Here is a 15726-nt window from a genome sequence, read left to right as displayed (position 1 = left end):
TACTATCAGAAGTCTATTATATAGGCAGATGGCGGACCTTCATATTTAGGTCGCGTTTTGTCAAACCCAGCAAACAGATGACGTCTTACATTAAGTTGGCATAATGCGGCCAAATGACGTAGGTCCGTCAACTGCCTTTGAATCAATTTCTTCGACGGTACAGAGTGGTACAGACATAATATTTAGATTTTTGAAATTAAGCTAGAAGTCGATGGTTATGTCTTTGCTGGTTGGTATTTGTTTTTAATTCAAATAACTATGCAGTATGCACGCGGTACGACAATCATTTAGTAAACAAGATACTTTATCAACGATATGTCTTAGTGCTCTTAGTCTCAGGCCTACCATAATAAAATTATCATACCCGCCGCGCCACTTAGAAATACAGACTGGATTTTGTTGTGATCGAATGGAATATATTAAAAGTAGGTGTGTTTTATGTTACGGTGCAAACGTGAAACGAGCTACCGAAGACCGCGACAAATCGCTGACAAAATAGCGCGGTCGTGACAGTTATCGGTCGCCCGTTTAGTTGTAAGTATTAAAAGCACTCTCAAAATGAAGTTTACTCTCTCTTCTCTTGAAATTCTCCGACATACAGGTCGGTATCATCTCCTGTAGATGTAACAAAATGAAAAAACTACTTAAGGGTGTGTATGAGTGTTCTGTATAGTTTATTTACTGTGAAAGTAGCAGCGTAGCTTCACGCTAAGAACGCTAAGAAAAATAGCAAAAAGAAAAAGATATTTTTCGCGCTGCTACTTTCACAGTGAACTCAATTCAAGGGACACATACATACCCTTAAAAGTATTAATATCACTTTGTTTTGTTACACCCTGTATAAATTATTATGTACTATGTCAGAGATATAAAACATATTAATAATGCTACTCAATACTATATTTCTTTTCAGAGAAGCAAGCCCTTATTTTTTTTTTTCAGTTGGTGAAAATTTAAATTGGATTCCAATCGAACGTTCAAGATTTCCAATTATTTCACAAGATTGTGACATTGTTATTATTTAACTTGTTTAATAATAAACCGGACTTATTAGCATACTAGCCGCCGGTAAACAAGTGATAATATTCCACGACAGCACAGAGACGGTCGTGTTATCTGAAATGGCAGAATTAAAGGTGAGTCTATGATTTTATATCGAAGTTATTCTAGAAAAATTTACTTTATGTCCGTCGACAAATCTTATAGCAACAGACTTTGTATTTGAAATCTCCGCATTGGTCCGAGCTAGTCATTTTACGAATATGTAGAATATGCCCATATTAATATTACTCGTCTATGATTTGTACATAATCGAAGTCGGGATGTGATTGATGTATACAGCTTTTCATGGTAGCAAACGTGGCATGCAAAAAAATAGCAAACGTGAAGATGGGCCTTAACACAATGCTTACCAAACGAAATGTAGTCAAATATGTAACTCGAAATCGTAGGTCCTATAGTACCTAGTTATAGGTAGGGTATAACTAGGTACTATAGGTAGATACTCTTTAAATAAGTCTTTTCCTTATTTCTATAGAAAACATCTAGAAGAAGTACCTACTTTTTGTTCTGACCTATAAATAGATACTTTTCTACTGTATTTGTGTCTTTAAGGAAGGATAAATATGTTTTTTTATTTGCAAAAATCTAATCATAATAAGAAAGCAAGAGTACCTATACCTACGAAGAACCTGAATTAAACATAATTATTTACACCTAGATATCAGTTTCTGTAAACATGTTTACCACACAGAGACAAATACCAGTATCTGTATGGAAATATTTTAATTTAATTCATTCAGCATCAGACGACTGATCACTAATTCTGAATATATCATGATGGCCCTACGTCATTGGTCGGGTTATGTCAATTCAAAATTAAGGTGACAGCCCATTTATCAGCACGCAGTCGCACGCACCGAACTCGCCGCATTGTAGAATTCGTTGTATGAAATGATGTGAAACCTCGCGGACGAATGCAGGATTCGTCCGCACCGTACGCGCCGCATTTCGTGTACTATACTGTGCGTTCGACGCGTACGGCGCGTACGGTGCTGACAAATGTGCGAACCTTTAGTCATGTTCTAATGTGTGAGCTTTAGTCAAGGGCGGATCCAGGGGGATACATACATATTATACCCACTACCTTTGCTCAATAAAGTTACTCCAACAGTATCTATCAGGCTTCGGGTCAGAGTTTAGCAGCGAGGATCCGCGCAGGCCCGGGTCTCTGCCCCAGGGCCAGAACAACCCGCAGCGCTGCCCATACGGCCTGTACGCGGAGCAACTGTCTGGTACCGCCTTCACCGCGCCCAGACATGAGAATAGACGGTCGTGGTTGTACAGGTGAGTAAAGCAGACTTAGCCCGGGGCTATTATGACCGGGGCGGGGCGTCCGAATTTTTCTGATCAGAAATTCGGATAATGTGCGGCCGGGCTTGTTCAGCAGTCATTTGCATTTTAATTTTACTTTACTGAAAAAAATGCTGAAAGCAGAAAGACCAACAGGTTCCGGTATTTGATATTGCGTTACTTTATTGACTTTGCAATTTAAGTATTTTGTACTAATAAAAACACACGTGTCGTAAGTTCAACCATCTCTAGTGATCATGCAAACCATCAGAGGTGTTTCAAATGTGTTGTCGGTATTTTAAATTCTTCTTGTGTATATTTTGCTATCTAGTAAAAGCCACCGTTTGTTATAAGTAATACCAATAGGCATAAAGAAACATCTGGATATAACATTAAGTATTTATCTTTCAGGATTCGTCCATCCGTTATCCACGAGCCATTCAAAAGAACGAATTCTGCTAAATTCTTGACACATAACTGGGACGAAGTTGATCCCGACCCTAATCAGGTAATAAATAGCATGCAGTCTTACATAATAATTACATACCTAATAAATAATGTTATATTCTTAGTGGTCCTATTTAAGGCCGGTATAAATAGTCAGTACTCAAGATGCATCTCGGTCTCAAGATACGGTTCAGGCTCTGTGATTGGTTGGCTGTCAAAATTTGGACCAATCACAGAGCCAAACCGCGTCTTGGGACCGGGTCGCATCTTAAGTACTGACTATTTATACCGGCCCTAAGATACAAAAATAGTTATTCTTACTTCGTTATCTTTAAGAAAAATTGCTGAGACAAACATTCTTAACCTGTTAGTTGTTACCAACCTTCAAAATGAGAATTTGGCCATTAGGACATTTCACATTTCCCATTCATTAGAGTCAATTCAGTAGCTTAGCCGCTACGGTGAAGCACACCGTATTAGGCTGCCAAACCATAATTCCCTTTTGGCTCCACCATAGTCGGTTATAGCTGCCCCTATGTTGTCCAGATTTAACCATAAAGTTAATATACCTAGCGGAATAGAAAAACAAAGGCCTGAGCAAGAGAGATGTTCCTATCATTAACACTGCGTGGTAAAAAGAGACGTGTGATACATGTCAGCAGCACTCTTTTTTTGACGTCCAGTCGGCACGTGCCGCACGTTGACAATTTAATCTCATAAAAATCACATTCAATCATGCTTGTGTAAATGTATACGTACACATATTTTTACACACAGATGAAACCAATTTCGGTTTCGTTTGACAGCTCGAGATTGTTGATCTGTTCCGCTAGGTATATTAACTTTATGGGTTTAACCGACCACCGGCCTTTTTTTTTACCAGACACGCTGGCTGCCCTTCGACATCCCATCAGCATTTACGGACTTCGTGTCTGGTCTTCACACGGTGTGCGGCGCCGGCGACCCGCGCGCACGACATGGGATTGCCATCCACGTGTTCCTCTGTAACGCACCCATGGAGAAATCTGCGTTTTATAATAGCGACGGGGATTTCTTAATAGGTGAGCAAACCTTGCTAATGTAAGCCAACATATAATATCAGAGTGCTCCGTTGTCCAATGGTTTAGAGCAGGGCTTCCCAAACTGTGCGTCGTGACACTGTCCCAGGGGCATGTCAACACAACCAAATTGAGTGAGCGTCGTGCGTATTATGTCAATCATACATACTGGGAATCCCGGACAGTCGAAATCCCCCGTTTCAGAAGCTATGCACAGAAAAGCCTAGCCATAGCCTTCACATTAGCCAGCGTTGCTGGCTTTAATATCCTTCATAAATATCTCTTTTAATTCATTATTTCCTAATAAAAATATAAATATCCAAATAGTGTTTATAATATGATAAGCTATGTAGGCTGGTTTTAAAATTAGAAAGTATTTTTGGGAGCTGGGTTGAGGGGCGTCGTAAAGAAATGGCAAAGTCCCAAGGGCGTCACAGTACAAATAAGTTTGGGAAGCCCTGGTTTAGAGGTTTTAAGGCTCGATTTCTGAATTGAGAGGCAAGCTGTAACCTTTGAAGGTTGTATCTATTCACGTGTTGTTACAACACAAACATTGTTTCCATGCTCCTCATTCCTATTCCTCTCAATTCATTCCATTGAACCCTGCGCCTGATCTGGGCTCTTAGTCCAAATCCATTTTATAGTTTCGCCAGTGAAGTTAGAAATTAAGAAATATCTAACTTCCTGGTTATTCGAGTGCTATTTGACGGATTAGGTACCTCGATCTCTTGCCAGTCTAATAATGAATTTAACAAAATATACTTGTGTTTCCAGTGCCCCAACAAGGCACTCTCCAAATAACGACGGAGTTCGGCAAGATGGAGGTGCGACCTAACGAAATAGCCGTTATCCAGCAGGGCATGCGGTTCGCCGTACATGTTGATGGGCCTACCAGGTAAATCTTATATATAAAATTCTCGTGTCACAATGTTAGTCACCGTACTCCTCCGAAACGGCTTTACTGATTTTAACCAAATTTTATATGCATATTCAGCGGGTCTGAGAATCGGCTACTGGGTACTTTTTATATTGATAAGTGCATTTGTTGAATAAATAATAGTAAATTATTACAACTCGAGACTGACGGCGACCATTGTTTGCGCGACGGGATAGCGATGGACGTTGCCATGGTGTCGGTACTCAGTTTTCACTAGAGTGGCAACAGCACATTCAATACTTGGTGCTGCGATCCTTTAAACTTAGCCCACTAGCGTCACTCGTCAGTGTGCAAACGGTGCACACCGCTAAAAGCCACGACATAGCTCTATTTCTATCTTTCAAGATATAATTATTGTTAAACCCCCTTACTAATAAACGCTGTATAAGCTTTGAATAGTTATACAGTGTACGTCTTCTTCAATCCAATTAAAAATATCACTTGTGTGACAGGAACAAAACACTGTATTCAAAGCTTATACAACGTTTATTAGTAAGGGGGTATGTGTCTCTTACGTCCAAGATTATTGGCAAAACTTAAGGGTTTTCCTAAACATGTCTGTGTTAAGAAAATACTAGCTATTTGACCGAGCTTTGTTCGGTATTCGATGAAAATGACATTTTCTAAAAATACTAAATTTCATTAAAATCGTTGGAGCCGATTCCGAGATTCCAATTATCATTTTTAAACGAGCAACGAGAATTGCTCGTTTAAAGATATAAGATATAATATGACCCTTGATTGGTTGGTGAAAACGGGCATAAGTGCAGTTTAAGTGTTCTGTTTTGTTTCATACATTATGAGTCTTACTACAAAAGATTTAAACACCTGTTGAACAGTTGATTAGAGAAAAATTCAGTACAAAATCAACTCAAAACAACGGTTCAACAGATGTTTAGTTTTTTGTGGTAAGACCGTATTTCTTTAACTTCCAGAGGCTACATCCTGGAGGTGTTCGACGGTCACTTCAAGCTGCCGGACCTCGGTCCCATCGGCGCCAACGGCCTCGCCAACCCGCGCGACTTCCTCACGCCTGTCGCGCATTATGCCGATGAGGAGATACCTGGTACGTGCTTTATGGTCGTAACTTTTGCTTACGAGCTATTAAGTAGTAGTCAGTCACTACACTATTTTTTTTATTTGCGCCTTCGGACGGTTCTGGGTTGACAGCTGTCGGTCGGACGCAGTGGTGGTTAGGGGATAGGATAGCTAGAAATTTCCTTTTATTATTTGAAGATTTTACCAATTTCACCTTAGATTTTGGGGGGGTCGTGTCCCCTGTGACCCTCCCCCCCCCCCCCCCCCCCCGCCTTCGGACCGCGCCTGGTTCCCATCCTTGCCTGGAAAACATAGTCTAACCAAACTTGGGTTAGCCTGTTAGCTTATAATCCATAGATTATTTGCGCTCAGATAGCAAACAATCTAGCGATTAATTATCACGGAAATTGGATTAAAATGCAGATTTTTTTCCGTGCAACAGGCTTCAAAATCTTCAGCAAATATCAGGGCGCGGTGTTCGAAGCGGTCCAAAACCACTCGCCCTTCGACGTGGTGGCGTGGCACGGCAACTACGTGCCATACAAGTACTGCCTCGACAACTTTATGGTCATCAACTCTGTGTCTTTCGATCATTGCGTGAGTACTAGGAGTATAATAGTCACATAGATACAGAAGAGATAGCCAATATATTGCCACTTACAATCAGTTGATGCCCTAAGCAATCCATGCCTGTGGGCCCCCCTACCGTATCTCAACTAGAATCGGCCTTTGAACCTTTACTCTTCTGGTGCCTTTTAATTGCTTAATTTGATTAAGGGCTAATCCGTCACTGCTTACAATAAACAATATTATGTTTTTAGTCCCTATAGAAAATATTACCTATATGGGCGTATATAAGGGGGGTGTCCTGGGGGTCCGGACCCCCCTTACCATTACTATCCATCTTACTTGTCCAATCTATACTAATATTATAAAGCGGAAGAGTTTGTTTGTTTGAACGCGCTAATCTCAGGAACTACTGGTCCGATTTGAAAAATTCTTTCAGTGTTACATAGCCCATTTACCGAGGAAGACTATAGGCTATATTTTATCACGTTATAAAAATCTATACTAATATTATAAAGCGGAAGAGTTTGTTTGTTTGAACGCGCTAATCTCAGGAACTACTGGTCCGATTTGAAAAATTCTTTCAGTGTTACATAGCCCATTTATCGAGGAAGGCTATAGGCTATATTTTATCACGCTATAACTAATAGGAGCTAAGAAATAGAGGAAAATGTGGAAAAAACGGGGGGAAATTATTTGAAAGGGCTTATTTGAACGCGCTAATCTCAGGAACTACTGGTCCGATTTGAAAAATTCTTTCAGTGCTAGATAGCCCATTTATTGAGGAAGGCTATAGGCTATATTTTATCATGCCAGTATTAATAGGAGCTAAGAAATAGAGAAAAGAGTGGAAAAAACGAGGGAAATTATTTGAAATTGCTTATTATCTTAAGAACTACTGGAGCAATTTTTATGTTATTTGGCAAACATGAAGAATAGACAACGTGAAGGGACATAGGATATTTTTTGCGGAAAAATGTACGGTGGCGTGAAATTCCTAAATTACGCGGGTGACAATAATATATGTACCTCGCCGATTAAAATCGGTGCGGTACATAATATATTTTAAAAAATATTTTTGATTTTCTAAACACGTTTCCTATTTGCTGCTGCGGAACCCTTCATGGGCGATTCCAACTCGCACTTGGCCGCTTTTTTACGTCAGGGGACCCCCCCCCCCCACCTTATAAACAAATGCAACTTTGTAACTTAAAATGGATTGGATAAAAAAATCAAATCTCTCCGATGTAAATACTTTAACTAGATTAGCACTAGATACGTAGATGATTCCTTTGTCACATCTGAATGGACTGTAAACGAGACGGTACAAATACTGAAATTTATAACGATTACAATATTTACATACTAAATTGTAATCGTTCATATTTTTTGGTACTATGTATGTGAATATTTTGCAGTGAATCTTTGTACAGGAACCTAGGTAATTACTATCTTAAGCTGAATGAAAGCTGATGGCACCCGGACTCAATAAAAACTTCACTATCTATTATCTAATATTGTTATAATAGCATTCTAATTTCTAAAGTCATGTAATTCTATCCAGGACCCGTCAATATTCACGGTGCTGACGTGTCCGTCGACGAAGGCCGGCGTAGCGATCGCGGATTTTGTCATCTTCCCGCCGCGTTGGTCCGTCCAGGAGCACACCTTCCGACCGCCGTATTACCACAGTAAGTGGCGTAGCTACGTCAACATTGCCGAGAAACGTTGCTGCAACATTGTCAGGCAACATTGTCGCCACAATATTTTCACCGTAACATAAAACATTGCGCCACATTTAATTTTTACCGTAACATAGGAGTACCTACAACGTTGTTGCCGCAACATTACTGAGCAACATTGTCGTACTTTGCCGCACAAAAAAGCCATATTGACAAAGAATAATTTTATTTAAATTTATTAAATTTATTTTATTTTTATTTCTAATTGTGTTTACTGTTTACTTTTTAATGTAATTGCATGCTGTGACCAATTGTAATTAGTTATTGCATGTAGCGTATATTTTTAAATGTCCAAACCTAATGTTGTAATTCATGCAAAACTGTTTTTGGTCCTAAATAAGTAAATCTATACTAATATTATAATTGGGAAGAGTTTGTTTGTTTGTTTGAACGCGCTAATCCAGGAACTACTGGTCCGATTTGAAAAATTATTTTACTATTGGATAGCCCATTGATCGAAGAAGGTTATAAGATATATTTTATCACGCTAAGACTATTAAGAGCGAAGAAATAGAGGAAAATGTGGAAAAAAACGGGGGAAATTATATGAAAGGGCCTATTTGAATGCGCTAATCTCAGGAACTGCTTATCCGATTTGAAAAATTCTTTCAATGTTAGATAGCCTATTCATCGAGGTAGCCTATAGGCTATATTTTATTACGCTAAGACTTATAGGGGCGAAGAAATAGATGAAAATGTGGAAAAAATGGGGGAAATTATATGGAATTGCTTATTATATTATGAACTACTGGAGCAATTTTTATGTTATTGAATATGACCACGTGAAGGGACATAGGCTATTTTTTACTGCAAAATGTACGGTTGCGTGAAATTCCTAAATCACGCAAGCGAAGCCGCGCGGGACATCTTTATATAATAAAATCGTAGGAAAGTCAATTCTGTATACTTACCTATTGAATATTTTTGTACAATAAATAATAATTTGAATGTGAACTACTATGGTAACGCGTACGAAGTCGCGGGCAACAGCTAGTAAATAAATAAATAATGAAAATCTGCCAGTTTGTCCCTAAAATATTTCTCCAAAATACCAAATTAATTTGCTAATTAAGAAAGCATTTTTATTTTCGACTCATTAATTCCCTTATACTTTAGGGAACTGCATGAGCGAGTTCATGGGCCTCATACTGGGTAACTACGAGGCGAAGGAGGAGGGCTTCGCCCCCGGGGGCGCGACCCTGCACTCCGCGATGACGCCGCACGGCCCCGACAGTAAATGCTTCAACGCGGCCTCCACTGCCAAGTTGGATGCGGAGAAGATCGCTGTTGGCACTCAGGTTTGTGTTGAGTTATTGCTTTACGTCGCATATAATTCTAAGGCCCAATTTCAGCAACGATTGTTAAAGTTAATGCTCCAATTAGTATTATGTTACCTCTTTCGTTTTTCATATTATGAATGAAAGAGAGGACATGACACTTTAACAAGCTGTTAACACCCACAGACGTTGGTGAAATTGGGCCTAGGTTTGTAAAATAGGCGGCTCAGTGTTCGTTTTTTAGTGGGACAGAAACGCAAGGGGCGGGACCGGATTTATAAATAGGCCGCATAGGCCTAGGGGCGGCAGCGTCCATACCCAGCCTATACTCAAGGTGCGGCCCGGGCATGAAAAATATAAATTCGGCAATGGCAATAATTGTAAATGCTATTGGTAGATTAGACACTTCGCTATTGGTGAATATTGTACACTAAACACACTTTATTTAATTTACGCCGAATTAGGCCGGCGTAAATTCCGCCGCGTTTACGCCGCATTTCAAATGCACACAAAATACTGGCCGAACGCGAGAGGTGACACACTATTACGTCGCGTTCCGTCCGTATTTTGTATGCGTTTGACATTTGCGGCGGAAATTACGCCAGCGTAATTCAGCCTAGTGTGTTTAGACACATACGCCGAATTTTAGTTTTACCCATTCATAACATTTTCGCGGCCCATGCCCATTTAATTAAATCGGATGAGCAGCTTAGCTTACTTTCCAACAAACATAAAAAGACTGCCAAAATTATTATGGCTTCACTGTAAGGGAGATCGCAGACGGCACACTTTTTGTGTAATCGAGTCTGCGGCGCACATACAGTCTGCATGGCCGCGCCATCGCGCCAGCGCATCTGCAGATCGCAGAGATCTCCCTAATTGGGCCAAAACTTATGATTATATTTTCCAGGCGTTCATGTTCGAGTCGTCCCTCAGTATGGCGATGACGAAGTGGGGCGCCGAGACCTGTCAGAAGGTGGACCACAAATACTACGAGTGCTGGAAAAACCTGCCCAAGCTGTTCTCTGATGAAGTCAACGTTTAGTGTTATTTTAATATACGAGATGTTTTATTTACTTACGGCTGTACTCAGAGAGGTGCAAACTTAACCGTAACTTGATGAAGATTTTGACATAAATTCCTTTAAGTTATGTTTTAAAAGTTCTAACACCGCCCGCGTAAGTAAAAAATAACAACTCAGGAGATACAAAACAATTGCATGATTTTGTATGGATACCATTCTAAAGCAGGTTTACTGTTTAATTATTTTAGGAGTTTTTGTTAAGCGGTACGTGTTCCTTATAAGCTATATCCCACATTATGCAATTTCATCTTCAATTTTCGTCATCTTATTTTTATTCAACTTTCGTTTGGCATATTCAATAATTGAATGCGTCAAAATCCACCCGCGTTGTAAGAAAAGTATCATATCGAGTGCTACGATTTCAACGCGCGTCACGGGCATGCGGCATGCCTCACGTTCGCTGTTGACTGCGCTGTAACGCATGCCCTTGATGAACAAAAAAAGGCACAGTGTGGACAAAGCTAAGGCTGATACGATGCTTCTTCCGATTTTCTAGCGAATGGCATCAATATTTCAAAATAGCCAAAAAGTGACATTACGCGGTGTTAGAACTTAAATGACGATAAGCTCCATAGATTCTCTGTCAAAATTCTCAAAGTTAAGTAATCGTTAAATGTCTCTGAATGCAGAGGTTATATTATTTTTACAAATAAATCTTTAGTCTTTACCAAGTTAAAATTGTTTTAATGTCAATAAGGAGCTGCCACAAAGTAAGTACCGACTGTTATAAGCCCAATTATAGATAATATGATTTTTTATAACTTGTTATATTTTTTTTACTATAAAGATGACATTAAAAAACAAGCACCTAAACTCTAAAGCAGGAGTTCCCAAACTGTGCGCCGCGGCGCCCTGGTGCGCCACGGAAAGGCAAGAGGGGCGCCGCGCCGTGAATCGATCCTTCATCATTATCCATAACCACAAATATTATAAAACTAGTTGTCCCGGTGAACTTCGTGTCACCTTCCCTGGACTTCTACGAATATTTTAAGACTAAAATCAGCCCAATCCGTCCAGCCGTTTTCCAGTTTTAGCGCGACTAACACATTTGAAAATCCATTTTTATATATAGATAAAATTATAATATGGATTATTATACTATGCAGGCAAATTACTAAATATTTGTTTATTATTATTTACTTGCTTAACCTAACTACAATTATTCAATTTATGTAATTATATTATTTTTGTAATAGCTAGCTGCTAGGTAGAGTAGGGCGCCGCGCAGTGACAACTTTTGACTTGTATGTGCGCCGCAGGCTGAAAAAGATTGGGAACCCCTGTCCTGTCCTGTCCTGTATTATTGCTAGGTACAAAAACCTAAAACGAGGACAACTCAACTTCAGCGTTTATTTATTAGAAAATAAGAACACAATACAACACAGCAAAACTAGCGGCAAAGACTTGAGATTATCACAGTTATTGTAAGACCGTATAGCATATTCTTGCAGCAGCGCGCAATCCACTCGCCTTCTTAGTTGGGAAGTATCCCTGGATATTCTTATCATGAAACAGTCCATTCCGGGAGTCACTTGTAAAGATGGTCCTTTCACCTGTAACGCGTCGACTACCGTAGTGTTTTGTACTGTAGTTCCATTATTTATTACGGTTTGCGAGACAACTGTATGCGTTGAAACTGTCTTCGATTCTCGCTCCGCGTCCCATATAAAGCTGGACATTAGTCTGCAGTCCACGCGTGTTTCCTCGTACTCGCCGTTTCGACGACTAATAGCCAGCTTGCACATCTCTCCTGGACTCGATCTGTACTCCGATCCGTACCGTCTATAGCTGTCTTGATGGGCTGACATCCTTCCCAGGTTATAAAGCGCGAGGCCGGTTAGTAAGGTATCGAATCGGCTACCGGAGTTTCTATACTGGTATACGTATACGGGTGGGGTGCCGTGGTAGACAGGATGGTATGTTGATCCGTAGCTGATGTGCTGCGGCGGGGAATAGTGGTGATGATGATGATGGATCTCTGTTCTGGTATTCCCATTTCCTGATAAGCCGCCGCTAGGGGGGTAGCCGGCCCTGTTGCTCGATGGATACCCTCTATTGTAGCTCGTGCCCTGCCCGTAAGGATAGCCTCGGCTCGTTCCAGACAAGCCGTGGCCGGATGGATAGGAAACCCGCTGGCTGGAGCCCCCGTATCCGCCGCTCCGGCCTCTCCCGCCAAAGACCGGGAAGACGTATACCGTCAATATGAGGCGACGGAGCAACATTTTGTGTGAAGTGAAGACTGGACAAGTAAACTAGACACAACCGAACTGCCCGCTCCCAGGGGCGCGAATTGATATTAAGTCACGCAAGAGGTGCGGCCCGCGACAAACATGACCCACAACTTACATAGGGTTGATAGTTTTGACTTTGGAAATAAAAACGCAAAAAAATATTATAAATTTTGAATCCCAGCATGTTAATTAAATAATTTATAGGAGGAACATAAAATAATTTTTTACATACATAATTTTTAGATACAATACATATTATTATAGCTTACCTAGACTTACTTGAAGTACCTGGTATATGTCATTATTAAAACCAGTAAAATGATCATAAATACCCATATATAAAAAGGACTCATAAAGCTGAGGTTGGGGAAAAAATCTACATTTTAAATGTCTACAGTTTCTGCCAACCCTACGCTATTGTGGATAGCAATGATAATAAAAGTGCTACATTTTAATTTTCTTAATTGGATGGAATTGATCTACAAATAGAGGTTTGGCAAGAAATGCGAAATTGAGTTTAAGATGTTTGTGAGATGTATATCACAACTTATACATAGGTACTATAATATTTTAACGTTGTAGTGGCGGCCGAAAAGGAAGATCTTCCGACCGAGCGAGATAGCATGCTCGGTCAGGCCGAAGCCCACTGACGTCATTTCAGACGTTGTATCTTGCCGTTCTCCGAAACTTCGATAGCGCGATGCAGGAATGTTAGGCGAATTGTGGGTACCGCCACAATATAATAAGTATTATGGTTTATGGGCCACGCACAAGTGTAATATGCTTCGATCGTTATTATTTTTAGTGGAATAGTGCAAAAACTAGATCATAGATGATTTTTTATTTCCTTTAAATGTACTATCAGAGAAGTTGATTCCTATGCAAATCGGGGACCTAAGTAGTTTGGTTGCCTTACGTCAAACCCAGCTGACAGATCACAATTAACATTGAATTGACATATTCGACCAAATAACGTTGGTCTGTCAATTGCATAGGAATCAACTTCCTCGATGGTACCGTGTAATTTATTTATTACGACCCGCCCCGGCTTCGCACGGGTATAAAATGTATTAAAGCCTATGTCACTAAAAAATTATTAAAATCGATTCAGCAGTTTTGATTTTAAATAATTTATATTCATTACTACCCGTTCCGCAATTTTTAAATCTGTTATATTATTATCTTCGAAAATATTCATTTATTTATATCATAATATGCTGTAAAGGGCCATAATCAATAATAATGTATTTAAAGTATTTGATTAAATAAGGATTATTGCCGTATTGGTTCATACGTGGCAGAGCCATGCTTCGTCACGAATGGGCCGGCTCGACTGGAGAAATACCACGTTCTCACAGAAAACCGGCGTAAAACAGCGCTTGCGCTGTGTTTCGCCGAGTGCCATACTTAGTACATTATTTACATGAAGAATAGACCACGTGAAAGGACATAGGTTTCTTTTTTGCGGAAAAATGTGTTCCGTGACATTCCTAAATTACGCGGGCGAAGCCGCGCGGAAGGTAAACGTATAGTGATACTATGGTGATACCCTTCCCGCGAGCGCATCCCCGCATTGGTAGTGCCCACTTCGAAACGGGCGTAAATCGCAATATTTTAATTTCGCCATAACTTCTAAACCAAACGTCATTGATGAAATTAAAAGGTTTTTGATTTATTTTTATATTTCAGTTGATTAAATAAAAATTAATTTAAGGTTTACCATTTATGACGTATAAAAAAAACCTACTTGCTAGATCTCGTTCAAACCAATTTTCGTTGGTAGTTTTTATAGTAATGTACATCATATATTATTTCTAAATTTATCATGCCCCTACTTTAGAAGTTAGATGGGGGGGGGGGACACAAATTTTTCTTTTTTGGAAGAGTCTCCCTCGCAAACTATTCAGGTTACAAAAACATTATATAAGAAACTTAAATATGATTTTTAAAGACTTATCCATAGATACCCCAATAGGTTGGATGAAAAAAAAATTTTTTTGTTGGTTTAAGGTTTACCCTTTATTACGTATAAAAAAACTACTTGCTAGATATCGTTCAAACCAATTTTCGTTGGTAGTTTTTATAGTTATGTACAACATATATTATTTTTAGACTTATCATGACATGACATATACTTTAGAAGTTAGAGGGGGGGGGGCACATTTTACCACTTTGGAAGAGTCTCTCGCAAACTGTTCAGGTTAGAAAAAAATGACATGAGAAACCTAAATATGATTTTTGGAGACCTATCCATAGATACCCCACACGCATAGGTTAGATGAAAAAAATTTTTTTTTGTTTCAGTTATACCTATGGGGACCCCTAAAATTTTTAATAATTTTTCCATTTTTGTATCAAAATCTTAATACGGTTTACAGACTACATCTACTTACCAATTTTCAATAGTATAGCCCTTATAGTTTCAGAGGAAACTGGCTGTGACATACGGACGGACAGACAGACGAATCTATAAGGGTTCCGTTTTTTGCCATTTGGCTACGGAATCCTAAAAATGGTTTTTGTGCCTCACTTGACATAGATAGGTATAGTGTGTCGCGGACATTTTTGTAGATATTTAAAAGATCTACATTTACTTTGAACATTGTATAGTTCTATCTTTTATAGTTTAGGCAGCGTACACAAAATAAGTAAATTTTCTGGTTGTTTCCGAAAAACTGAAATATCTTACGGAACCCTATATTTTCCAAAATAAAAAGTAGCCTGTTACTCGTAAATAATGTAGCTTTCAAATGGTGAAAGAATTTTTGAAATCGGTCCAGTAGTTTTTGAGCCTATTCATTACAATTAGACAAACAAACAAACAAAGTTTACCTCTTTATAATATTAGTATAGATAGTATAGATTTAATTCGGACATTTTGTCACAATAGTACTTGTAATATGTATTCCCGTTTCGTAGCTCCAATACGTAATACGTACCCTAACTTTTGCCCAAACGGTGTAATTTTTTTATTGGTAAGCTATATTACTGGT

General features: G+C 39.3%; 2 protein-coding genes across 3 annotated transcripts; one reads left to right on the top strand and one right to left on the bottom strand.

Annotated features, from left to right (window-relative positions):
* The first annotated feature begins 360 nt into the window (after positions 1 to 360).
* LOC121735567 (homogentisate 1,2-dioxygenase) lies at positions 361 to 10723 on the top strand. Of its 2 annotated transcripts, none has more exons than XM_042126419.1 (11): positions 361 to 534; positions 943 to 1136; positions 2174 to 2346; positions 2764 to 2860; positions 3683 to 3860; positions 4632 to 4752; positions 5730 to 5860; positions 6275 to 6429; positions 7964 to 8090; positions 9258 to 9439; positions 10329 to 10723. In XM_042126419.1, exons 2-11 carry the CDS (start codon positions 1122 to 1124, stop codon positions 10461 to 10463), a joined length of 1314 nt encoding a protein of 437 aa, XP_041982353.1. In that variant the 5' UTR covers positions 361 to 534; positions 943 to 1121; the 3' UTR covers positions 10464 to 10723. The 2 variants fall into 2 exon arrangements, with proteins under 2 accessions (XP_041982353.1, XP_041982352.1); XM_042126418.1 differs by having other exon boundaries at positions 914 to 1136.
* Positions 10724 to 11851: 1128 nt separating this feature from the next.
* Positions 11852 to 12781, bottom strand: LOC121735645. Its single transcript, XM_042126543.1, has one exon. It carries the CDS (start codon positions 12722 to 12724, stop codon positions 11852 to 11854), a length of 873 nt encoding a protein of 290 aa, XP_041982477.1. The 5' UTR covers positions 12725 to 12781.
* Positions 12782 to 15726: the final 2945 nt, after the last annotated feature.

This window comes from Aricia agestis, chromosome 17 (assembly GCF_905147365.1).
Source record: "Aricia agestis chromosome 17, ilAriAges1.1, whole genome shotgun sequence".
Taxonomy (NCBI): Eukaryota; Metazoa; Arthropoda; class Insecta; order Lepidoptera; family Lycaenidae; genus Aricia; species Aricia agestis.
This window is presented reverse-complemented; position numbering and strand designations above follow the sequence as displayed.

Coding starts and splice junctions, on each gene's coding strand:
- LOC121735567 (XM_042126419.1), top strand. Junction 4,753..5,729: donor CATGTTGATGGGCCTACCAG/GTAAATCTTATA, acceptor TTTAACTTCCAG/AGGCTACATCCTGGAGGTGT. Junction 8,091..9,257: donor CCGACCGCCGTATTACCACA/GTAAGTGGCGTA, acceptor CTTATACTTTAG/GGAACTGCATGAGCGAGTTC.
- LOC121735645 (XM_042126543.1), bottom strand. CDS start 12,724: ATGTTGCTCCGTCGCCTCATATTGACGGTATACGTCTTCCCGGTCTTT.